Source organism: Vulpes lagopus, chromosome 3 (assembly GCF_018345385.1).
Source record: "Vulpes lagopus strain Blue_001 chromosome 3, ASM1834538v1, whole genome shotgun sequence".
Taxonomy (NCBI): domain Eukaryota; kingdom Metazoa; phylum Chordata; class Mammalia; order Carnivora; family Canidae; genus Vulpes; species Vulpes lagopus.
In genome coordinates, this window is record NC_054826.1 from 54,830,937 (window position 1) to 54,857,518 (window position 26,582).

Here is a 26,582-nt window from a genome sequence, read left to right on the forward strand (position 1 = left end):
ACTGGCCATATATTTGTTGGTCTCTTTCTGGATTCCATATTCTGTTCCACCGATCTATGTACTTATACTTTTTTTAAAAGATTTTATTTATTTACCCATGAGAAACACAGAGAGAGAGGCAGAGACAAAGGCAGAGGGAGAAGCAGGCTCCATGCAGGAAACCTTGATGTGGGACTCAATCCCAGGACCCCGGGGTCATGACCTGAGCCAAAGGCAGATGTTCAGCCGCTGAGCCACCCACGTGCCCTGATCTATATATTTATTCTTATGCCAATACAATAGTGTCTTGATCACTGTAGCTTTGTAATAATTCTAATACCTCCTTAAACCAGGTAGTGTAAGTCCTTCGACTTTGTTTCTCTCTTATAAGAGTATTTGGGCAATTCTAGATCATTTCCATTTCCATTTAAATTTTAGAATCATCTTGTCAAACTTCTTCAAAAATGCTTGAAATTCTGATAGCTCTTATACTGAATCTATAGATCATTTGAAGTAAAATTGATATCTTCACAATTTTGAGTCTTCTAATCCACAAAGTAGTTTTTCAAAACACCCAACTTTTGACTTTATTGATTTTTCTGTTGTTATAGTTTGTTGATTTCAGATTTTTTTGTTAAAATCTTTTTCTCCTATTCACTGTGGTTTTAATTTGCTCTTACTTCTTCTTGCTTCTTAATGTTGAAACTTATACCATTGCATTTTACTCTTGTTCTCTCTCCTGATACAAGCATTTAAAGCTATAAATTTGCTTCTATGCCCTGTTTTAGCTGAATCCCATGGATTTTTATGTTGTACTTTCATTATCATTAAGCTCAAAATATGAAGTGTCAGACTTCGTATTTTTCTTTACAATGTCCCTATTGAGTTCTGGAGGACAGCAAACGGCTGTGATTTAATGTGGGAAGAGACTATGGGTATAGAGAGCAGGGATTTATTCTGTTTAGTGAGACTGAGGAAAGCTTCCTAAGGTTCTTCTGTCATGAACTCACATTTACAATCCAAACACCTCAATTCCTTTTCAGTTTTGAGGATGCGAGGGTGAGAATGTGAGAGAAAACTGGCAAGCAGAAAATCAAACACACAGAAAAATAAAGGAAACCAGAGCGGCAAAAAAGAGAGTTGACTGCCGCGCAAACAAAATCCATTTTTATTTCTATGGAACGTATAGGTTCCTTGTAGGAGGATGAAGGCAGTGGTGTTTTCTGTGCTGAGCAGTTGCTGTCTACACAACCCCTTCCTGGGGCCTTGGGCTGAATTCTAAGTGTCTTAGCCATGTAATATACCTCGGCCTTTAACTCTGGCCCAACCCAACTCCAAGCACACTAAGGTTAAATATCCCCCAATCCATGCCAGGGTTTAAAGTAGTAAGGGCTTTTAAGAGGAAATCATATAGATTTATAATTTAAATGTAATATATCACCATTAAGAAAAGCTTGAAGTACTCCTAAAAGTAAGCAGAGAAGAACCAGCCAGACTTTTTTTTTTTTCATCACCTAAATAAGCCTCCAGGGATTTCTTGTATATATTCCTGTCTAGTCTTTTTTGAATCTCTACAAATACCTTTTTTTCTACAAAGATTTTATATAATTATAATGTTACAGAAAATATATTTTATCCTGTTTTTCTAATACTATTACAGGACTTCATAAAAATTATTTTTGTGGCTAATTAATATTGCATCAAATAGATGTAAAACAATTTATTTAAATATTTTCTTCTTGATTGTCATTTGGATTATTCCTTGGTTTTCACAAATATAAATAACATTATTATGAACATCTTCAGGTGTAATGGTTTTTTAGGTACTATATTTATTCCTTTTAAGATCAAATTCTCAAAAGTAGAATTATATTATCAGAAAAGAATATATACATTGAAAGCTCTTGACACAATATTGCTGAGTATCGCCAAAAGTAGAACTTTAAGTAAATTACATTCTTATCTTTGAGATCAGAAGAATACTCAGGTTTCAAAAATTTTTTTCTCATCAAAACCTTGTGGATTTAATTTTAGTATAAAAGATCTTTTTTATAAAATGGTACTTTTTCTACTTTTCTCATGTCCTCTGTTGTGATTTTCTTCCTTCCTTTCTTTTTCTTTTTCTTTTTATATAGGTACATATATATTTTTGCTTTATTTTGCTTTATTATTCTAGGAATGGAAGTAAAGAAGAAATCACTTCCTTTTCAACTCATTTTCCCCTTGGCCCACATTAGGTATCGCAATCCATGATCCATGAATTTTGGTGGGTTTGAGAAAGTTAAGATCATGGTTAGATGTCTATCTTTATTTAATAATCAGAATTGATGCAAATACAAACCCCTTCCTCAAATATGTATTTTTTCAGCAATTTACTTTGGACTCTTACTCATTCATTCATTAACTCATTTATGAATGCTGAGCTCAGTTAATATGTAAAAGTGGGCTTGATACTTTCCTTCTAAAATTGAGTTAGAATTGATGTAAGGCCAAAATAAAGACTGAGGCTGATTTTGGACAGTATGTTCTTTCAAACATTAAAAAAAATAATTTATTTCTTTTCTTACTTTATCCATGCCTTTCCTTCCTTCTGTTGGAGCCTGGGGTCAATGTTTGGATAATCAGGAGATTCATATAACATGTTGGCTGCCATTAGAGAGACATGGGATGGCTCAGGTGTGGTGTGAAGCTTCTGCCATGTTTTAGCTGAGTTATGCTTTAGCACAACCTGTTTATTAAAGAGAAAAACTGAAATTCGAGGAGGATGAGGGACTTCCTGAAAGTCAATCTTGAAGTCAGTTTGGGACCTGGGACTTGAGCTCAGTATTTCCCTCACTCCAGCACCTCCAGGCACATTGCAGAAGTGGAGGGAGAGACATGATCAGAGTAAAACTTCACCTCTTGCCTTCCACTCATCTGGTAGCCCGAGTGCTTCCCTTCCCTGTACCCTCGTTTATACATCACCTGACGCTTGGAACATCCTTCCCTTTCTTGGTTGGCCAGACTGCCTCCTAGTTATTCCTGCACTCTTAGCAGAGGCATTCACTCTTCCTGAAGCTCCTACCCTCCATCCCATCCCTAGCTCCCCCTTCCCCTGGGGCAGGGCCAGAGACTCCCTTATCACACTGTGTATCCTCGAGCAAGGCTTCATCAGATGCTATCCTGTCCTTAGTGCCCTACTTTGCCACAACCCCCAATACACTCAGAGGCTCCTTAGGCCTGTGTCTTAATCATTCATCTGTCCTCAGGGCCTGGAGCAGAGGTAGGCATAGCAGCGAAGCACGTGGATTTCCATCCATCCCTTCTAAAAATCAAACAAAATAAATGCTCAATGAGTAACAAATGAGAGTGTGCAGAAATGTAGGCATGTGCATCTTTCTTCAACACAAATGTGTGGGATTGCTGGTACCCAGTTGCCAAGAGGGCAAGAAGGGGTGAGGAGGGACAGGGAAGGCTGGGGGGGGCGGGGACTTAGCATCCTGGAGCAGGTTCCCATACAATGGACTAAGTTGGCCCCTTCGTAACACCCTGCTGCTTAACTCTGTTTGATGATGATTGGTTTGGGATAATATAGTCCAAAGATCAAGGAAAGCCCCCACTGTGCTTCTCTTATTAAATTACTTTGCTTTGGGTTTTGAGCATTGCCAAGCAAATCTCATTATGAATTCTTCAATTACTTTCTTTTGCGATTTTAATAATTTGGTAGGGTAAGCTCTGGAATCAAACCAATATCTGTGCCATCATGCTAACTTTGATTATTTTCAAATTCTTCATTAGAGGGGTGGGAGGATATTCACTCCCCTTAAATCTGATTTTATTTTTCAGATTTGCTCTGCCCCATAATTTGCTTTGTACCCAGGTCTGATATGCTTCACCTTAGTGCTGGCTGTAAATGTGGGCTGATTCCATTCTGTTTGTTCCACTGAGTATTATTGCTTTGGGTTTTATGATTTAAGTTTTTACATGTTGAATTGAATTGTTTTGTTATTTGATTACATTAAAATCAAAAAGCGATTGCTGATGAAAACAATTTTGATTTATTGCGTCAGCCAGATTGTTGGCAATTTCTGTTTAGCTTAGTTTTATTTCCATTTTGTTGGTATAATGTTGTTTCTGCAGAAACAGGGAGAAAGGGAGGAAGGGAAATAACATTTATAAAGAATGATTCCATGGGACATTGTGCTTCTGTACTTTATCTTCACCATTGATGGCATTTTGCGATATTTCCATTTTGCAAATGAGGAACACAAAACACAAGAAGATTGAACAGTTTGTCCAAAGATTATCGGACTCTTTCTGCCATCCATGTGTTCATTATTATTACTATTTTTATTATTACCATCACCATCACCATCATCATCAATAATATAAAACCTATTTGAGTAGAAGTAGTGGTTTCCAGTGGGATGCGTAGCTCTAATGAAGAGTCTCTTTATCTTCCAGTAGAGATATTAAGGTTGGCTTCGAACCTGAGATTTGAAAATTTTAGTATGTGTTGGCATGTGTGTGAAAGGTGCACATACACATGCACACACACACACAAAAACACAGAGAAGGGCAGAGACAGAAGGAATGAGGGGTGGATGAACTTAAATCAGGAGCGGCCTTAAGAACAGTAAAAGCTCTGAAGGTCGTGCCCCCCAAGAATCAGATCAAGAATAAGCAATGGCGCGGAGCTGGCAAAGAGCACGCTGAGCAGGGAGACCCAGTGTCCCTGGGATCTGCAGAACCCCCGCCTGGAAGAGGCCTCGGACCCCCCGTGTGCAGCCCAGATCTCAGACCCAGCTTCCTACGGGGGAAGCGGTCTCCGCGCTTTCTCGAGGCCTCGGCACCCCTGGGCCATGTGCCCGCCACTTGCTGCCAGGTGGAGCTCAGAGTTTGTTCACGAGAGACGGGGGTCCACTTCAAGCTCTCTGGTCCGGGTGTGGCCTCTCTTGTAGCTCCTCAAAGCGCTTTCAGGCTATTGCGGGAGCTTTTTGTCTCAAGGCCGACATTTCAGCAAAGGCCATAAAGATGGGCTTGGAGAAGGAGACTCCTCACCAGGAACCCCCGGAGACGGCCTCCCAACACCTGAGGCGGTCGTCTTTAATATGAATCGTGACCACACATGATTTTACTGCCTCCCTGTCCTTCGGGCACGAGATGCCAATTCCCAACACCTTTTATGGCTAAACAGTGGGAGGAAGTGACTACAGATGGCAAAGCCACCCTGGCCTGGGGCAGCGTTGCGGTGGTGGGTGCGTTGGGTGGGGGGGGATTCATGCATCTCCTTTGAACTTTGTCTCAATGAAGTCAAGTGCTTGGTTAAAGACCATAGGTGGGGGGAGTGCGGCAAGGGATTGGGGCTAACAAGAACTGGGTTTGGTTCTGGCCTCCCCTCTTGTGCCAGAGGCGAGACTTTGGCGAGTTAACTCACTCCCAAAGTTATGGCCTCTGAAAAATAGGAATGATCATCCTGTGTCTTTCCAGGTTTACCTTCCAGTTTAGAGGTGATGTGAGGTGATGGGTGCAGTGCCTGAGAGAGCACGTCGTTCTCAGAGTGTGGCCCTTGGACTAGCAATACCAGCATCATCCAGAACATGTTAGAAGTGAAATTCTTGAGCTCTGCTTTCAACCCTAGTAAATCAGAAGCTGAGGGAGGGGCACAAGGCAGAGATTAATAATCGGTATTTGAAGATACCCTCCTGGTGATTCTTATTCCTTCTTCAGTTTGAGAACATGCATTTGAATGAGTGGTGTTTATGGTTATTGTTATGATTGGTGTTTTATTAGTATGAATATTTGATTTATTACTGGATCTGAGAAAGTGACTCTTGGCCAGAGACCCAAGGGTGTCCTCTGATGCTGCCCATGAAGGTCAGCCTCTGGAGGAGACAACAGGACTGAGAGGAACAAACCTGATGGGGTGCACAGGACATATCCAGTCCAGCTCCAGTGATGCTGATGCTGCAGGTCCAGGGAACACACTTTGAGAACCACTGGTCCATATCATAGATTTTTGAGGCTGTTAAAGCCGGAGAAGCCCTTAAGGATGATGTCCACTCGCCTTCCATATTTACAGATCAGTAGTGAGTTGGTAACTGGGCCAAGACTGTGACCCAGGCTAGCAGTCTTTCTAATTTACCAGGCTGATGACTGAGGAAGATCTCAAGTGTTGTTTTCCCCAAGACATTTGCATTTTAATGCAAAAAATCAGGCTTCCCAGATTCTAGCATTTGTGCCTTCAGTTCTTCACTTTATACACATTTATTCAGCACCAACTGTATACCAGATATCATTCTGGGCAGGGACTAGGACATGCATGGCCATGGGGCTGACATTCCTTCCTGTGTGTGTGTGTGTGTGTGTGTGCATGTGTGCACACAGGGAGTATCTGCACGGCCCCAGCCCCAGGCTTCTTCGTAGGATGTTTGACCACATGCCTGTCCTCTGTCTGCCAGATTCATGTATTCTTGAGTTGGTTCCCTTCCCTAAGACGACATTTTTCATTCTGTATTCTTTTCTCTTTATAACCTATTTTGTATCTAAGCAAGTCAGTTTGCTCTTTCTTTTAGATCATTCTTAATCTTTCCCATGGAAAAACTCAGATTAGTTTGCTGCTTATCATGGTCTTTGGACAATTTAAAGTTTTGACAAATCATCTAAAATCAATGTGTCCCTCTGCCCTGCTGGGAAAGCTGTTTATAAAGCCCCTGGTTTTGCTGACGGTGAGCAGTTTTAGACTTTGAGGGAGGAGCCATTGATTATTCTAAGTTAGGACTTTTCTTTTTCCTTTGTACTGAACCAGCTCCTTCTCCCTTTGAGATGTGAGAAACCTTCTCCCATTAGGACAGTTCTTAATTCACTAAATAAGACTTTCTCTGGGTGTTAGAGGCCCAGAAAAGGAATGCAGCCATAAAGCTTCCATAGGGTCAGATGCTGGAGGCAGACATCATTAACAAAAGCTTGGCCAGAATCTGGTAGCAAAAGAGGAAAGAAAAAATCAGTATGATGACAGAGACAGCTGCTCAGGAAGCTCTGTGTGGCTCTTCGGGGCTACTAGGTCGAACTTTTGATTTGGGAGAGTGGAAGGCCATCTGCAGTCAAGGAGACCTGGGGAGATGTTCAATCTCTGTCAATAGCTGATCCTGTGGTTTTGGGCACAGGCCTTTTTGAGCCTCGGTCCTTTTGGTAAGTGGACAGTTTGTGCTGTGGAAATTTATCCTGAGCTTTCTAGGAAGAGAACGGATAGGAAAGCACCAAGGAGCGCACTTTGCAGGAAGAAGATGCAAAGTGTAACTTTCCTTTAGTGTTAGCTTTCAGTAGTCTTGCTGTCTCAGCTCAGTGCCTTCGCTCCTCCATTTAGTGCCCTAACTCTCGACCCTAGAGCCGTAACGCTCTCCCCTTTCTCAACCTCCTCTCAAGAAAAGATCAGAAATTAACTGACACAGAGGCCGAAATCACTGGATCTCTCAGCTTTAGCAGCACACATCAGCACCGCCCAGAGAGATTAGTAGATCTTTGGGCTCCACTCCCAGAGTCTCTTATTCAGTGGCTCTGGTATGGAGTCTGATCATTTATATTTCTTATTAAGTTCTCCAGTGATGCTGATGCTGCAGGTCCAGGGAACACACTTTGAGAACCACTGGTCCATATCATAGATTTTTGAGGCTGTTAAAGCCGGAGAAGACCTTAAGGACGATGTCCACTCGCTTTCCATATTTACAAGTCAGTAGTGAGTTGGTAACTGGGCCAAGACTGTGACCCAGGCTAGCAGTCTTTCTAATTTACCAGGCTGATGACTGAGGAAGATCTCAAGTGTTGTTTTCCCCAAGACATTTGCATTTTAATGTGGGCCCAGACTCTAAGCTATAAGGATGATGCTGGTGGTTATCATGATCATGAGGACCGTGTCTTATTGTTTGAGTTCTTCAATGCATCAGACACCTGCCATGCTATCTGTTCCTGTGATGTGCCTATGAGGTGGTCTCGTGATTCCTGCCTTCTAGATGAGGTCATGCAGGCTTAGAGGCTTCAGGTGGCTGGCCAAGGACTCCAGGGGAAGGCCTGGTCTGCGCATACCCAGACCCTTATTCTCACAGATACACCACCCCTTGCTCTGTATGAATGGAGCTAAAGATTCTATAAAGTTAAGGTATCAAAGAGAAAATAATAAAGAGTAAGGACATCAGTGGCCTGAGGACTTATGTGCCATTCATTCTCTCTACCCCTTGCTGTGGTCCTCACTATTGACTATGTTCCTCTAGGACATAGGAATACGAGGATGGGGCAGGCAATCATTGCAGACATCTTGCAGGCCTAACGCCTGGCCATCAGGAGCCATTTGATGCTGCTGTGGCCTTAGGACATTTCCCTTATCCCTCTCTTCTCATTCAGGTAGTGGGCAGCCTCCCTGGGAACCCCATGACAAACCTGCAGCATTGTCCTCAGACCCACTCTCAGGTTCACACGCAGACACACCACACACAGACACACAGACACACACGCAGGATATCCCAGTACCAGAAGGCCTCGTCATCTCCTCCGTTGTGTTATCTCATTATCCAGCTCCATCCCATTCATGCTGGTCTGCAGCCAGGAGCTAGATTGACTGTGCACCCCATGGACACTTTGGAAGAGCAGCCATAAGACTAACTGTTCGGTTGCTATCTCTCCTGCCATGGAACCTCTCTGGTTTGCCTGTGTTTTCTGGTCCAGGAGCTGATCCAGGCAAGTGGTCAAGATATCTCATTCCTCAGGTGGCAAGTTTCCTTACAGCCTCCTGAGATTGGCTTGTGAACCCTTTGGAGAGTCCTACTGATTGTCTGCCCCACATTTGCACATCATTTTGGACAACCTATCCGTTGTTGTGACCAGGACAGGCAGGCTCCTTACTGGCTGGTGGTCTACTATCCTCAACCCTTTGTGTTTCTTCAGGCAGTTGGTACCTGACTTCACTTCTCTGCTGCTTCCCTGGGGGCTGTGGTACTCACACACACACATACACACGCACAGTGGCATGCACTCACATGCACACATTCTCAGTACACACTCACATACCGCACACTCCCACAGAGTACATGGATGACTTCATCAAGGTGGAAGAATGACTGGCACGGGGAGTGGGTGGGAAGAAAGATGTTCTCTTAAATGCTGACAGATTGGTCTCCTGAATCAAGATGAGGACTGCAGAAAGGAGGAGAGGAGCACTACCATGCCCTATAATGTCACACTCAGAATAGCCTTCTAGGAAATATTAGTCCCCAAGATTGTAGGTTCACTGAAGGGCTGCGATGTGGCCCTGAGTTTGCCTTTGTCTAGAACTCTACTCTTTTCACTACATTGTGCTCAAGGAAGGAGGCCAAATCCCTAAAAACCTCCCCTTGGACAGCTGTAGTCACAGAAGAAAAGCTTGCCAAGCTGCCAAAACCATAGACAACATCACAGATTGAAAGAAACCACCAGACGTCATCTGTGGTGGCATCATTCCAAGATGACCATTGTTGGTATTTGGTGCATGGTTTTATTCTCCATACACCTAAAAACATTATTTTTACACAATGATTTAAAAAGGATATCACAAATACTCATGCAACAACAGATTCTCATCCACTAAACAGCATAATACTGGTTGTCATTTATTTAGCATCCACCATATGCGAGGCAAGGCCCAAACCATGTCACACTTACTGAAGGGTTTACTCCTCGTCGGAACTCTGTGAGGTATGGACCATGTTGCATCCAGAACAGAGGCCCCGAGATGTTAAGCGACTTCCTGCAATCACACAGCCAGCAGGCAGTGGAGCTGGGATTCAGATCAATATAGTCAGAGTCCAGAACCCAGTCTGGTCCTTGTGTACCACAATTATTTTCCTTAGTTTCTTAAAACTCCATAGTAACAGTAATGTAATATTCCATCATTTGATACTATCCTTTACCCCGTTGATTCTCAAGCGTTGAACATTTAGTTTATTTCCGATGCTTGCTAGTTTAAACAGTGTTACTCTGAAAATCTTTGCGCAAACATCTTTTCAGAAACTGAATAATTCCTTAGTATAAATCCTTAGGGGTACAATTGCTGCATCCGCACATTTTAAAAGCGTTTGAGTCTCCCCACCAAATTGCCATTCCAGAAATATCACGCCAGCCCGCATTCCTACCAGCAGACTGTAAAATTGTCCTTTCCTCTACAGATGGTCTGGGTTTTCACTGCACATCTTGTGATTTGGTACCGTGCAAAATACAGGTGTCACTGTAGCTGGGGTTCAGGCTGTGCGTGGCAGTGCGTTGCCAGTTTGCAAACATGACCACAGGAGCTAAGACTTGGGATGCTTGAGAGGGCCAAGCTCTACTTTGCTGGAGAGAGAGGTAGATGTCAGGAGAGGCACTGGGGATGCCCCCAGATGGTGGATGCACATGAAGAGGCAACAAGAGTCCACAGAGTCCCTTGTATCCAACACTTCCATCCAGAGACACGGTATGGGTCCCCGTGACCTCCAGCTCACTAAATTTTAGCAGCTCCACAAGCTGCCTCTGTTTGCAGAGCTGGAGTGGGAGACCTCCGAGTGCTCTGCCCTGGGAAGTCCCCAGCAGGCGAGAACACCAGGAACGGCTTCCTTCCCCAGCCCAAGCAGGCAGAGGGGAGAGCCAGAGCGATAGGGCCCTCCCCTTGACCTGGCTCCACCATTCACGATCTGGGTTTGTTTGGGGCAAGTCACTTTCTTTCTCTGAATCTCAGTTGCTTTGTCTGCAGAAGAGGATTCATGTTCTGCTCCTCACAGTGATCCCAGGGATGGAGAAGGAATCAGGTTCCTGAAGGTCCAGGTAGCCAGCAGGGACTCTACGCCTGCTCTGTCCCTGGCTCTGCAGACACCTGATGTCCTTCAGCACTTCCCTTCCAGTAACATTCACGTTCGACGTTTCAGTACCAGCATTCTTGTTTTGGGGAGCGACGCGGCTGTTTGCTCCTTTCCAAGAGCACTTAGAATGGAGTAGAAGAGCATAATGAAGTTCTTGCTTCCGAGGCTGTTGTCTCTGAAAGCTGGTGCTCCGTGTGAGTTCTGGGAAGGGTGGAATTAGCGGTGCCAAGAAAGGCAGTGCCGTCTTGTTTTAGGATCAGTGTGGAGCAATGGAGTGAGTCGTCCAATATCCCAGCACACCCTCGGCTTTGTGTATTGCGCCCCAACGTTCCTCCAGCCATAGAGGCGGATCGTTTTCCCCCAGATTTTGGGAAGGGTGCTGCAAGCACTGAGGCCAGGCACCTCATGTCTCCATCCCTTCCCATTCGTACTGTTCCAGCATGGGCGCAAGAGCAGAGCGGACATCAGGGAAGGCCGTGGGTCCTGTTCACTAAGATGCTTGTAGGGACATAGGTCGGGGTGGCCTGTCTACCTGCTGCTCTCCTGACTTCCTGGGGTTGGATGTCCAGACCCCTTTGACTTTCCCTCTTATGGAAGCTGTTCTTGGCCTCCTGCCCCCGAGTCTCCACATCTTTTCATTTTTATGTCTGAACCTCATGTTTTTCCTTTTCCTTCCAGGGAAAAGGGGAAAGTGAAACAAAGCAGAACGTTTAGAGGCAGCCCAGGGAAATATGGGTTGGGTTGTATTTGGGTAATGTCTGGGAGATTGGAGAGCTCTGTAGGAGCCCGTGTTCTATTGACAGGCAGTGGCACACGGGGGAGCCGAGATAGTGTGGGATAGCACGGACCGGGCAACAAGATTAAAGAACAGCCTTTAAGCACCTTGTCCCACGAATCACCAATACCCCTCCGTTAGGTTTTGGCAGATGACATGTGTACAGAACAGTAATAATACTTCATCCATCCTATTGTTTTCTGCTACTTTCACTTTGTATTATGTGCTTCTGCACATGGACATATCCATGTGCACACACGCCAGGCGTGGTGGATAGGCGGTGCAGGACGAGGAGGTGGATAGGGCCCGGGGAAAACTGGTTCTGGCCCTATGAAGGAGAAGCATGTGTTAGAATTTGGGCTGTGCGGACCTCATTCCACGCGGGGACAAGAGGGTCTATAGCAAGGGGACATGACCATGACCGATGGGGTGTTCGGGCTTCTTATAACGAGCGTCTGAAATGTTCCTGAGGGCAGACCCAGAGCTAAGAAGGCTTCTGTGCCGCACAGGAAGATAGGGAGACATGTGCGAGGCCCAGAAAGTTTCCCTGGAAACTACGGGACTGGGAAGCCCAGGGAAGGGTCTGGGGCTGCGTTTACTCCGTGTGGTGCTGAGAAGAGGATGAAGGAAGCTCTGAGAGGCTGGGGTGTGGGGAATGGAGAGTATGTCATAAAGATCGAAGGGCCTCTGGCGTGGCTCTCCTATAAGATCCCCTCTGGATCCCCCTGTTGGGCGTCGTCAGGTCAATTCGGGATCGTTCTTCTTGAAGCAAACGTAGGAAACAGAAGAGTTAATTTAGTCCCCGTTTACAAATGGGGAGACTGCCTGTGTGTGGTGCCAGGCATCCAGAGAAAGAGAACCACCTTCCCCTCTTCCCTCCACTGCCTGGTCGCCGGGGGCTCACCGCTGGGCCATCATAGCATCTTAGCATCACTTCTGCGGGCTTCCTGCCGTCTCATGCAGGCCTGACACCAAAGATGCTTCCTTCATGCACCTGCGCTCACCTGTCCCTGAGCCCGCAGTGCAGCCACCAGGGCCGGGGCCGGGTGGAAGGAAGGTGGCCCATGGCCGTGCGGTCTTCGTCAGCATCGGTTTCCGCTCGATCGGGGCCAGCTTCTTTCCTCTTCCTCCTTGGAGCCCCACGTGAAAGGTGGCAGCAAACCCCGTCTTCCTTCTTCCTCCACCATGACCTGCCCTTTTGAAATCCTACAAATAACAACGTCTGATTGTCCCGTTGAATCGCGAGTGTGAATGTGAATGGCTCCAAAGGCAGAACGAAGCCAAATATTAGGTCCTAAGTCAACGTTTTGCTGAGAAACTCGGATACTAAGAGGTTGAAAATGTCTGTCTTTTCCTGAGAAAACTTGTTTGCCGGCAGGAAAAAAATTTCAAAGACTGTTGTCTTCCCATGTGGGGGGCGGGAGAGGAGGGTGATTTCGGGAGCAGGGCCAGAGTCCTTTAGGGGCTTAGATTGGCTTGGCCCAGGAGCGAGGCTTTGCAGTGATATTTGGATGGTTCCCTGGGGCCGGGCCCACGGCGGCCGGGCACCTGTGTCATCTCTTACAAGGTCCTTGGGCACAATTGTATGAGTGGCCGGGAGCAGCGGCTTCCTGCCGGGGGGCGGGGCCACCACACTCTACCCACAAACCCTTTGGATGGAAAACTTCTGAAGAGAAAATGAGCTATTCTGGCCCGTGGGCACTTCAAGTTCTAGTAGGCGTGGCCCTGGGTGGGACGTCTCGGGGCCCTGAGCCCCCAGCTCAAGGGCACCCCCAGCTCACAGGCGCCCCCAGCTCGCGGGTGCCCCCAGCTCAAGGGCATCCCCAGCTCAAGGGAGCCCCCAGATCAAGGGGACCATGCAGCAGGCACGCGAGGGACCAGCAAGCCCACCGCCCAGGGTCTCAGTGGCCCAGCCTGCCCCCAGCCCTCAGGGGAGGGAGGAAGTGACAAAGGGGCATCTGTGCGCTCTCTGCGGAGTCAGAACCCTGCGCTCGCCGCATCGGGAACAGTAGGCTCTGTTTTCAGGGGGTCCAGTGACGGCGTCTCGGGTGCTTCTCCTTCCATGAAGCAGAGCCGCTGCCTCCCCTCTGAGTCCGCAGGCGGCGGGCAGAGTCTCGGTTAAGGCCCAGAGAGACCAGATGGGCGCTGCGGCTGTGCGTGAGTGCGTGGGCCTCCGTGTGGCCGTGGGCAGGTGCCTCATGGAAGGGTGTGCAGCCGTCGGGCGACGGGGAAGCCTGCTGCGTGCGCTCCTGCACATGTGGGTGCGCGTGCCCCGGCATCTGCACTTGCATGCACGTGCCAATGTGTGTATATGTACGTGTTGGTGCAGCTCCGTGTACACGGGGACACTGTGGGGACCCTGAAAAGTGGCACCGCAGTCACCGGACCCTGAGCTCAAAGGGTCCTCACCTTGCAGGGCGGGCGGGACTTGGCGGTGAAGTCATGGCCATTCGGGCGCTGCAACCAGGACCACTTCCACGCTCACCCTGAGCAGGGGCCGGGTTGAGTCCTAAACAGGAATACCAGGTGGGGACCAAGAGGTGCCCCTGTGTGTCCGAGGTCCCTGGCTCACCCTCGTGCACTCCCCAAGGACAGGGCCCCCCTGAGGGAGAGCCCCCAAGGGGAGCTCGTGGCCAGGCCAGCGGGCGGGGGCCACGCGAGGGTCCCGCAGATCCCACGGGGGCTGCCCGCGCCTCAGACCGACTTGGGCCTGCCTGACTCATTGTGATTTTGGTCTTTCAGGCGAAGAAGGGGAGCTACGCCTTTCTGTGGGACGTGGCGGTGGTGGAGTACGCGGCCCTCACGGACGACGACTGCTCCGTGACCGTCACCGGCAACAGCGTCAGCAGCAAGGGCTACGGGATCGCCCTGCAGCACGGCAGCCCCTACAGGGACCTCTTCTCCCAGAGGTGGGCGCCGTCCGCCCGGGCCTGGGGGGTGGCCTTCCCCTGGGACGAGGGCCGCACGCACCAGCTCCCCGGCTTCCCCCAGCACCCGCCCCTGCCCTCCACCTGCTAGGCCCGGGTGGCCCTAGCCAAAGAGGCCAAGTACCTGGTCCCTCCTGCGGGGGCACAGGCCGTGCTGTGGCCGTGGGCGCCCACACAGGGCACTCAGGGCGGCGGGGAGGCTTCTTTGGGCAGCAAGAGGGCAGAGGAGAGCAGACCAGACCTGCTGGGGACCCAGGGAGGACTTCCTGGAGGAAGTGACACCTGAGGCCCCAAGGGCGAACAGGACTTAGCGGGTAGGCCCAGTCATAGTTAATTGGATCTCACAAGGACCCAGCAATTATGTACCCCAATAAGTAATAAGAACTCCACAAGTTGGTTTTCCGTGAGAAAAGTCAATGTGGGAAGTGTCAATGTGGAATCTCGAAAAGTGTGGTCAGAGAAGCACATTGACACTGTCGTCATGTGCACACGGGCCAGGGGGCAGATGCTGGGGCCTCCAGGGACCTGTGTTCCGTGGCACAGTGGACGGTGGCCCACCCTTGCCCCTCCCCCTCCCCCCAGATCTGCCTCCTGGTAACCCACAAGCGCGTGGGGGTGGGGGGTGGGGTGGGGGTGACAGTGGTGGGGAGGGTTGCGTGGGGCGGGCGATGGCCCAAGCAGAGACACCTGCTACCCTGCACCAGAGGCAAACCGGCATCCAGCGTGGATCGGCCTGGTTAGCTGCCCGCGTGACCTGCTGGGAGGCGTCCATCTCTTGTTGAGCCTCATCATCTCTGAGCCCTGAGGCGTAACTCATGCAGAGGGGCAAGAGTGGCTGGAGGTCCTTTGTTTAACACCCCGAAGCTTGGAGATGGTCACTCAGCCAGCTCCTGGCAGAGTCAGGGTGAGAACACATGTCCCTGAGCCCCAATCCTGCACCCGTGTTGCCGTCCGGCCCTCGATCCCCACGGCCTCCTTTCCCTGCTTGTAGAGGTGGGTTGGGGTTCTGTGATCGTGAGCAGTGGAACCTAAACCCCATCAGGGACAGGCTGAGGAGGACACCCTGTGACCCATCCGTTCAGTGGTTTGTCTGCAAACCTGGGAATAGGGGTAGAACTAATTATGTTAAATGAAGCTTTGGGGTTTTTTTCTGGAATTCAGTCAAGTATCCATTCTGTGCCTCCCTCTGCTCCCTGGAGAGACAAGCAGAGTCCGAGCAATTGCTCAGATGGAAGGTGTAAGGAAGGAAGGGCTTCTCTCCAGGATGGGTGTTACCTTGGTGTTCGGAGGTTTACCCCATTAGGTTTTCTGAGACAGGAGGCTCAGGGCACTGCACACGCCAGCAGCCTGTGAGCAGTTTTCTGGGGCACATGGTAAGGGAGCTGGTGGGGCCAATGTGGCAGCAGCATCAAGACAGCTGATGGGCCCAAAATAGCACCCACGGGAGCCCAGGGTCCCCAGTGAGGGACGCTTAGGGTCCCCATGTACTTGAACTGTCGAGAGAGCTCCCACGGTCTGCAGAAGCAATCCTTGGCGCCCTGGAGAGAGGAGAGAGCTTGCTTCCCAGCTGGACTGTTCAGTGAGTCAGGGCAAGAGAAGGGCCAAAACCGGCTCCGAGGGGAAGCCAAGGATGTTCAACCCAGAGCAGAAAACGGGCGAGGAGAGGGTGGTTTTGCTCACTTCCAATACTGCAAGGCCTGCTGGGTGCAGAAGGAATTCCACGTCCTTTGTGTGGCCCTAGAGGGCAATGGACCAGGACCAGCGCCGGCGTGTGGGGTCCCAGAATCCAGGCTTGCCCTGGGACAGGGCTGCTCATTATCCATGCACTTGCTGACCGTGAGGTGCTATTGTAAATGTCGCACCATGGAGACTCTGTTGGCTGCTCCCCCAACCCCAAGAGTGACCATAAACAAAGCGCCTGGCCGTTTCCTGGTTATTCTGGTCATTACCCTCTGCTTTCATGAGGAAGCCAGGTGCTCCGTGACTGTAAGTAACTGTCCCTAGGGGACTGCGCCAGCCTCCCGATTATCACCGCCCGTCTCTGTGTTGCAGCCCCTCTTGAGCCCCTTTAAGGGGCTCTGTTGTAAGGTGCATACACAATGGTGAGCTGCCCCTACGCGGGGCGTGCCTCAGAGCAGCAACGCTCCATCCCATTGGTAGGAAAAAAGGTCTTATGTAAGTAGCAGAGCCTGGTCTTCCCTGGAGTTTCTGGAACTTCCTTTCCCTTAGTTCTGAGAATTAAGCCATGCAGATATGCTCCCTTGCTTTGGCTGAGGGCACGGGCCGCGGCCTACACCTTAGGAGTGTGCACGGTGGCGGCTGCGTGCTGCGGCCTGTTCGTGGACCAGGGCATGCCGAGCAGGCATTCGATAAATGTTTAACAACTTAATAGCCATTTATGGGGCACCTACTGTGTAGCCAGCTCCATGACTATTGACCAAAAGAAAGCACCTGCAATTATATCTGTCTGGAAAAATAGAACAACTGGCTCTGGGAAGTGGCTATTATCACTCCGGCTTATTCCTAAGCAGGAGTATGGATTATCACGGCGCGCGTTATGTTTAGCCTCGTTCTAGGCCTCGTTTTGTGCCCGTGACTTGTTTTATCTTTCCTCTGCTGCTTACATATTTAAATTTTCCTTTTGATTTGTTTTTATTTTATTATATGTTTTCCTAATAAATTGCCTTCCATTCTTCCCGGAATAAATATCAGGCATAAAAATGCATACAATTAAAAGGAAGAGAAGCATCAGCAGAACTAAGCAGCCTGCCTGATGTTGCAGTCGATGAGCGGAGGAGCAGGAGTCAGACCCCACAGCCGTGCTCTGGCCAGAGTCCGTGGTCTCCTAGACCAGAACCAAACTCTCTGAGAGCAGGCTGCCTGCACTTACCAGCCTGATGTTCTGGGAAGAGCATGGCTTCCCGGGGCAGCGTGACCTAGCTCTGAAGAGCAGCCTTGCCACCTTCTAATTGCTACCGGGGGCAAGTTATCTAAGATGTTCAGCCTCAGGTCTTCAAGACATAAAAACCGACATGCTAAGACCTACTTTACAGGCTGTTAGGGGGATCAGAACAATGGAAAATGATCAGTCGGCCCGTATCTATACTGGACTGGATAGGGCGGCTGGTCAGCGTGGCCATCGGACCATGCAACGGGAACCAGCCTTTATGGAACCCTTACTACTTGCCAGATCTTGAGCTGAGTGGGGCCCACGTGTCCTTTCTTTCTTTTTGTTTTTGTTTTTGTTTTTCTTTCTTTCTTTCTTTCTTTCTTTCTTTCTTTCTTTCTTTCTTTCTTTCTTCTTTTTTTACTTTTTATTTTTTTAATTTTGATTTTTTGCTTATTTATTTTTTTGTGTCCCCTCTTTCCACTTTGTCACAAGAATTCTGTGGTAGGAGTTATTTTGATCTCCGTTGTTTTTTTCTTTTTTTAAGATTTTATTTATTTATTCATGAGAGAGAGAGAGAGAGAAAGAGGCAGACACAAAGGCAGAGGGAGAAGCAGGCTCACTATAGGGAGCCCGACGTGGGACTTGATCCCGGGTCTCCAGGATCACGCCCTGGGCTGAAGGTGGCACTAAACCGCTGAGCCACCAGGGCTGCCTCTGATCTCCAGTTTTTGTAATAAGGGCTGCAAAGGGCAGAGGTGTCCTGCCACGGTTCGCGTGTCTGCAGGTCTGGGTTTGGACTGGTGTCTGTCAGAGCAGGATCCGCATAATAAATACGAAGCTGTGCTGTCTCTCCTCGGCGAGCCAGCCATCTGCCCGTGAGGCTTCTCACAGCTCTGAGATCTTGCGTGCCCAGCCCTGGGGTTCCTATAACTGCCAGGAGGCCCAGCTTCCTGGGACCTGCCAATGGAGACTTAGGCGATGGCCTTTCAGCATGAGCTAACTGGTAGACCGCTTCCCTAACATGTCCAGAGCCACACGGAGGTAGTGGGATGCAGCACCTGCCCAGTTAATCATGGCTGTGCCACGGGAGAGGTCTGCGGCACCCAGCAGCCTACCGAGCACGAGCCCGAGCACGCACCTGCACATGCTGATCATGGATTTATCTCAATGACCAAACCCCTACGTGCACAGCGGCATTTTAGGTCTTTTGTGCCGACTGATGTCCTTGGCACTTGACAGACATTATCTCATTATCTCACCACGACCATTTCAGTTTAGATTAGTGTTCACGATTCAATTAATGCCTTCATAATATATGGATGCAACAAACATCCACTGATGGCCCAAGTTGGGCCCCACTGCGCTTGCTCAGGAGAAACCATGGAGAGTAACATACAGCCTCGGACATGAAGGATTTGCTCACCTGGCGGGGTTGTGGGTCTGTCTTGCAAAGATGGGACAGCTAGTCACTTGTCCCGTGGCACTCGGCTAAGATCTGGTGCCTCCGTAGCTTGCTCTTTGCACAGAGCCAGGCTGTTCACAGCCCGTGAGAGCCATGCTGTGCTGCACCCACGGTGTTGGCAGGTCAGAGGACTCCCTCTGGGCTGTCACCTTCCCTCTCCACCAGTCACAGCCCACGCGGAGTCACAGAGCCCAGCCTCAGCCTGTAGTCGGAGCTGGCCTGCAATGCAGGTGCAGGCAGAGACCAGCTCCTCAAGTGGCCACTTGCAAGTGAGCTTTTCCTGACTGCACACCCAGAGGGCTCAGAGCCGCCACCGCAGGTGTTATCCCCCGGCTGTACCACCATGAACTAGGCGGGAAGAAGGAAGAGCTCAGGTTGGAGGGGCCTGGGGACGATCAGCTACTACTAGCTCAGTGTTCAGACCCCTGCACTACGGGGGAATCCATCAGATACCACAACAAAGGACAACAACCAACCAGACACCTACACGGGAAATAGGAGAGCAGCACGGGCTGCCCCACCTTGGCCAGCGGGTTGGAATCCAGACTCCCTCTCAGACCCTCTCCAAGCCCGTGTTCTTGGCTCTTCCTGCTTTACCAACTTCATCTCCCACCATCCTCCTCCTCAGCCACCATCCTCCAGCCTCAGTGGCCACGTTGTCACATCTCAGACATACTGGGGACATAGCCGAGAGCAGACTCTCAAGCATGGTGGTAGTCTCTCCTTGTTGAACGCCATCCCTGCCAACCACCAAGTGACTTAGTCAAGATGCTCTCTATCTCCCTGTGCCTCCATTTCCTTCTCTGGAAAAATGGGAAAATGGAAGGAACCATCCCGAAGGGTTGACATAAGAACAAAATACTATTTGTCCAGTGCTTAGGATGTGTCCTGGCATGTAGAATGTGCTGGACAAGTACGTGCTATTTGATGACCAACCTTCCTTGAGGCGTGTGCTCCCCCTGTCACCTCCTGCAACACCCGAGCCTGGACTACCCTCCCCATGCACCATGTCTTAGCTCTTCTCTTTCCATATCCTAGTATTGATCACAGCTTCTGTCTCTACACCAATTGCTGTGATTGTTTCGAGGTCCATGTCGTTGTCTCTGATCTCCCCCGCAGCCATGTGGGGCATCCTACACAAGCGAGGCAGACACTCCTCAGACCAAATGAACGAATGAGTGAATAATTTGGTGAATCCTAGCGGGAGAGACTCCCGATGCTGTTTCTGAATTTGAAAGAAAGCATCTTTGTAAATCCATGGTCTCAGGGTTGCCTCATCCAGTTCTGTATTTTCCGATTTTATCCCCAGAGCCTTGGCCCTGATCCCACATGAAGGGTCCTTGTGTCCTTTGCTATGGAACTTTATCCCTGGGCAGCAAGACGGGGTGGGAGGGAGCATCGAGGCTTTTGAGGAGGAGAGAGACAAAGGCTGATGTGTTTCGGTCCAGAGCCCTCTGCCTGCAGAGTGGAGAACGGGGTGGGGAAGGGAAAGGCTGGAGCAGCAGAACTGCTACCGCGGCGGTTCAGCAGTGTCTCTGGAAGGGCCAGCCTGCTGGGGGAGGGCCCGGGGTCCCCAGGACCACATCCAGGGGGCCAGTGGTGTGGCTCATGTGGATTGTGTCTTGCAGGATCCTGGAGTTGCAGGACACCGGGGACCTCGACGTGCTCAAGCAGAAGTGGTGGCCGCACATGGGCCGCTGCGACCTCACCAGCCCTGCCAGTGCCCAAGCCGATGGCAAGTCCCTCAAGCTGCACAGCTTCGCTGGGGTCTTCTGCATCCTGGCCATCGGCCTCCTCCTCGCCTGCCTGGTGGCCGCCCTGGAGTTGTGGTGGAACAGCAACCGGTGCCACCAGGAGACCCCCAAAGAGGTCCGTGCCCTGAGTGCAGCTTCTCCCTTCTGCAGCCTAGAGACAGGAGAGCCACACTGGGCAGTTTTCTTCCAGTTAGTATTTACCGGAGTCGCTCGTGTGGAGACAGCAGTGTTTTATTTGGGGTGGGGGGCTGGTGTCGTTTTATGTGGATTTTTAAAGCAAGAGAGCAAATGGAGGGGATGTTTTTGTGTTTGAACAAAGGGCCAAGGCACCAGCCGTGGCCACTAAAGTCCTGTATTTATCTGTAGAGCGGGTACAGCATGAGCAGCGCCAGAGAGCCCTTCCCTACCCTGCCCCGCCCATGTGCCTCCACCCTGACCTGGAGAGAACAACTGTAGGGTAAGAGAGGAAACCGAATTCCTTCTTGGTTCTCTTTGCTTTCACATCAAGGGCCACAGGGCTCTGCTCTTCCAGCATGCAGGTAGGGACTGGCCCCTGCCCTCATCCCTGCCTCCCCTCCCTGCCTCATCTTCACAGGGTGCAGCCGGGCCCACAGCCATCCAGGCCCTCCCGGCACAGGGATCACCGTGGCTCTGTCCACACTCCAGGTTCTGGCACACGTCCCTCCTCGCATTTGCCAACCGCAAGCTGATTCTGCCCACGACACTTCCTTCTATTGGGGTTTTACTCTTCAAGCTCTTTGAGTTTTTTTGTTTTGTCTTGTTTTGTTTTGTTTTGTTTTGTTTTGTTTTGTTTTGTTTTTTTATGAAGCCTTCACCAAGGCAGCCTGGAGTCCACTCCCCAAAGGGAGGGTGGCAAGAGTGCCATCTGGGGAATCAGGGGGTGATATCCTGTCAGCAGAAGCCTACATGCAGGCAGCAGGGTGTGAGCCCAGCCACTCCCTGGCAGGGCTGCCACGGTGTGCTGCGTACACCTCAGCCTCCTCAGAATCATAATCAGCAGATTATGTGGCGACAGGCAGGTGTAAGTTCCAAACAAGATGCAACAGCCCAGAATTGGGCCACGTGATGGGCCACAGCGCCTAAGTGGGTCTGTAACGGGGACCCCACGGGTGGAGGTGGTAACACACTCTCCATTCCTCTCAGGCAGCAGCAACTCTCCGTCATCACACTGAGTTTTTGCCGGAAGGACCTTGCCGTTGGACTCAGTGTGTTGGAAGTGTTTGGGGACATCCATCTTCTGCCTTCTGTGTGCCTCCTTGCAAGGAAGCGCAGGGCTTGGCTCTCCCTTGGTCTCCTGCTTCCGCTCCCGCTCCTGGGCCGCAGCAGAGGCGGGCTGAGGCGTAAGGGGAGGCCACTCAGCGGGATGGGTAATGATCTGCCTGCGTGTCTGTGGCTCCTGGAGATTTTTTTTGTGAAAAAAGTCACGGGGAGGACCTGCGAATTATTTGAGGAGTCGTTTCAAGGAAAGGCCGCAGATATGTCCCATTACCGAATTGCGTCTCACCACCCAAGCCTATATGCACAGAAGTATCAGCATACACTGAGGGTGGTAGGCTGGGCCTGGAGCTTTGCCCCCATGGGACCAGAGAGGATCAGATCCCATTGCGCCCACTCTGTGTTGTTTGCTTTGAGTTTTTTTTTTCCAAACCCAATGAGCCATAGCTTGATTTCCTCTGTGCAAATGTCCTTGGGTCAGGGGAGCAGAAAGGGCTCCCTGCAAACCTCACTGTCATGGGAGCACTGAAGGGGATGGCATGGGCAGAGTGGGTGCCCAGGCTCAGCCCTCCAGGATGCCACTCATGAGCCAGGTGCAGAGAGAGGCCATTCTTCCCCTGGATCGGGCGTCCTCATCTGCATCCAGTCATCACGTCCCTTCACATCCCCTGTTTAGTGTTTAGGGACAAGCCTGGCCTGAGTAGCCCAGAATGAATGATCACTGTGTGTGTGTGTGTGTGTGTGTGTGTGTGTGAGAGAGAGAGAGAGAGAGAGAGAGAGAGAGAGAGAGAGAGAGAAGGGGGAGGAGGAGAAGGACCAGCATCGGGATCAATTATTGGAGAGACATGGAAGGCAGGGGTAAAAGAGAGAAGCGCAGAGAGATGACCAGGAGACCAGGAACAGCTCCCTGTGGGGAACAGCTCTCTCCTTGCCAGTAAAGCACCCTGCCTTCTCTTCTGGCTTTTGCATAAGCCCAGGATCTCAGGCACAAGAGGTGGGGATGAAATACATTGGTCCTGCCTAGAAAGTGCGGGAATTTCTGCCTCTGCCACCTACCTGCTTCCAGGTAGGAATGGGGACCAATAAAGAGGTGGGTTGGAAAAGCATAGTCGCTGCCTTTCCTCCAGCCCCTTCTGGTGTTGCTAAGAAGGGGTGCACAGTGGGAGAGGGAAGTAGCCCGACTTCTTCCTGGTTTTTGTAGGTTCCCAATTTCCCAGTGAAATTTCTCCCTCCCTCTTCTTCCTTTCATAAATACGCCGATAGGGGCACAAGCCTGCGTCCTCGGGGAACGTGCCCCCGCAGGGGTGGACAGGGTGGAGAAGTTGACCTCTTCGTTGAGCACGAGCATTCTCAAGTGATCAGAGGCTACCTCGGATGTACCAAGAAGACACCCAGCCCCACTTGGGAGTGGTGGGGACATGGGGGCAGAGGTCCTGGCTAGTGAAGAGCTCGTGGGACTTGGAGTTGCTAGAAGCCGATGCTGAGGGGCTGGTACAGATCCTAGAGCTGGAGGGGAGATTGCGAGTGGCCTTCGGGGCAGGGTGAGCCCAGGGAGGGCAGTAGTCGTCGCGCCTCCGGGAGCTCCAGTGTCAGCATCAGCAGCGGGAAGGAGTGGAGCAAGGGGCAGGGGCTTGCTCTGACGGACTTGGGTGCCAGGCCAAGTGGTCGGAACCTCCTCCTGAAGGGAAGAGCCGCCAGGAGGGGGCTGGCACACCAGGATAGTCGGGGCACGTCTTTCAAACCTTTGACAAATAATAACGGTATTTAATCCAGAACCACTTTGTGTTACTGGTTGCCCGTGTTTTATGGAGCAGCATTTGCAATTAGGTGAGAGTGTCCGGTTAATCTTAGAGCGCTTCATTTCAGGGCATTGGCCATATTTCTTAGGAGCCCGAAAGCTGTCTTTGGGTGTAGTCCTAGCTGTGTTTAACGGCTTGTGCTGAGATGTCTTCAGACTTAAGACACCTACTTGAGGAAGAGTAGTAATGTGCGTTCAACCCCTTAATATTCATGTGGGTTTGGGCTCATATTTTTTCTAAGGAATCAGACTATTATGTAGTTACCCGGTGCAGGTGAGTGCAGCAGGCACCGCGGCTGCAGGGAAGAGCCACCCTCTAGATTTATGGGGGCGATGGAGCCATTGCTCTGAGAATAAAATATTCATGAAATAAAGATGAGAAGCGCACAAATGGGAGATGACATGAAGAGGGAGGGATGAATCATCTGTCGCTGGGCTAGGAGCCTGGAATGCTTGTGCTTCCTGCCTTGCCTGCCCAGCCCGGGCCCTGCTGCCACCGTAGACGGGAGCTGACAGGGGCCAGGGCGCGGGGGGCAGCAGCAGAGTCGCTGCCCCTACAGCACCCCCCTCCCCCTGGGGAAGATATTTCTCCGGGGACACTCCCTTTGGCTCTGTGCCCTTCTCTGCCTCCACTCCTCTGGCACTTCTTCAACTCATAGAAGGGTTATTGTCCCCTGTGCCTACCACCCCCCACCCCCGGTCCTTTGAGCAGCCACCCAGTATTGCCCTGAGGTCCCAGGAAGGAAGGTGTGGAAAGGGCCATAAGGAGCACCTGCCCCCGGGACGTGCTTGGTGAGCGGGAGCCCACGTGCTGCTGCCTCCCAAGGACCTAGAGGTGGGCAGTCAGGGGGTGGGGAAGGCACGTCATATTCCAGGGCACCTTCTCTGTGCCACATGTTCTCTTAACTGTCCTGATTCTCTTCGAGGACATTGGAGGGAGGCATCCTTAGCTCCAGAGAAACAGGATGCAGAAGTAGCAGGGACAAGGTGGGATGTGAAGGATGTGTGTGCCGCTGGGCCTCCCCTGGGTTGTGTGCAGGAGCAGGGCATCCTACCTAACGTTCTCCGGGAAATTTGGGGGAACGACAGGTGTTGGGATTTTTCTTGAGCCAGAATGCTGGCTCCCAGCTACGCTCTGACATCCTCTGACTCCCAGTTTCTCTCTTCTGCTGAGAACTGAGCCTGGCCCAACGGCTATGCTGCTGATACCAGACCTCTCAGCGGGAGGGCGAGGGGAGCGAGTGCATGTTCCGTGCCGGTGATAAGTGTATGCTGACCACACGCCGGCGCGTAGCTCAAGACCAGTTCAGACGTTGACCGCCCTGTAGCACGTCCCGCGCTCCCTCGTGGGCTGCCTCCCTGCACATGCACACTGGCGCTGGCGGCCAACGGTCTGCCACCTGCCCCCGCTCGCAGCCCGCTGGCACTTCTCCACCTCTGCATCCCCATCGCTTAGCCCCATCTCTGATAGCAGAGCCTCTGGTTACGCGGTGATGGATGTAACTGGAGTATTGAGCACCTTCTGTATGCCAGGGACCAAGACGGATGCTTTACCCAGAACATTAGCTCGTCTGGTGCTCGGAGCTCAAAAGTGTTTATCGAATGAATGAACCAGCCTGGGCTCCTATAAGGAAAACGTTATTAATGTTAAATTGTGGTGTAATCATTGCAGCTGGATCAATGGCTTTCAATTCTGGCTACACCTCAGAGGTGATTAATCCTGGAGCTTTTTAGAAATACAGATGCTTGGGCTCCATTCCCCAAGGGGTGGTTTCAGGTAGATCTGCGCAACTGTCATTTCGAAAGGCTCCACACATGCTTCTGAGATCCTTCCAAGGACGAAAACCATGGGTCTACACCATCCTTCCGAGGGGGAATTGGGAACACACAGCCTGGCATGGTGGAAAAGAGCCCAGTGTTTGGAGCCAGGTAGATGTGAGTTCAGATCCTGATGCTCCACTTACCGTGCAGTTGCATGACCTTGAGCAACTCTCTTCACCCCGAGCCTCGGTTCACCCCTTGTGTGCCCGCTGCCACCATCTATGATGGGGGGTGTTCATTAGCTCTCTCCTCTTGTTGCCTTCTCCTGTGAAATCTGTGACAGAGCATCAGAACTCTTTCTCATGATGCTCAGGAAACTGCCCATCATCTCCCAAGACCACTTCATCAACTGTTGAACTGCTTCGCTCTCACCCCACGGCCATCCTCAGCCCTCCAGCCCAGCCCATTGGAGTTGGGCAAGTCTTTGGAGCAATACTTAAGGAGACCATCTGGATGGTGCTTGTCCCCACCGTTGGGTCTCATTTGCAACCCAGCCAGTCTCAGAGCTGAGTGAGGAACCACACCTCTACAACTACTGCAGTCCGGGGGGAAGCCCCTCGTCCCATTTTGTTCCATCCCAGCTTAAAGTAAAAGCCATTGGACACCACACAAAGCTGGTTCTAACGAGTCCCACGTGTAACCGGCTGCTACATAGATGATAGTTGAGTTAATTACCGTTTTCCAGCACGCTGAATTATTTCCACGTTGGCGAACAGCGGCTTAATTACAGAACTTCATCTCCCTGCAAGACAATGCCTGGGAGAGGGTCCCCGGTAACCTCAGTTGGTGCATCTGTCATCATGGTTAATGCGAGGTGAGAAGCGCAGAGCTGGAATTCAGCCGGACTCGTGGAAAAATGCGGTCTGTGAATTTTCTGTCATATTCAGGGATGTTTGACTAGGTCAGTTACCTGCAGTAAATTAATGAAGACAGCAGCAAGTTTCCGTGCGGTTGAACACCGAAAACTTGAGATAATGAGGATGTAAACTGATGTAGTTCACATAAAAAAGTCCATTATTTGAATTTGCATAACATAATAGAATGTCCCGTTTTGTCTAAAATATAGATAATTATTCAAATCACTCCTGCCTCTTTCCTCGAG

General features: G+C 50.4%; 1 protein-coding gene across 3 annotated transcripts in view; it reads left to right on the plus strand.

The window, feature by feature from the left end:
• The window catches only part of GRID1 (glutamate ionotropic receptor delta type subunit 1), a 638,733-nt gene that overhangs the window by 607,546 nt on the left and 4,605 nt on the right, over positions 1-26,582 (plus strand). Inside the window, exons 14-16 of one of the 3 annotated variants that reach the window (XM_041750339.1) lie at positions 14,335-14,501; positions 20,500-20,740; positions 20,992-20,996. In XM_041750339.1, coding sequence (XP_041606273.1) covers positions 14,335-14,501; positions 20,500-20,740; positions 20,992-20,996 — 413 coding nt within the window. Of the gene's footprint in view, positions 1-14,334; positions 14,502-20,499; positions 20,741-20,991; positions 21,083-26,582 lie in introns of all 3 variants that reach the window. The other 2 variants (XM_041750338.1, XM_041750337.1) reach the window with 2 other exon arrangements.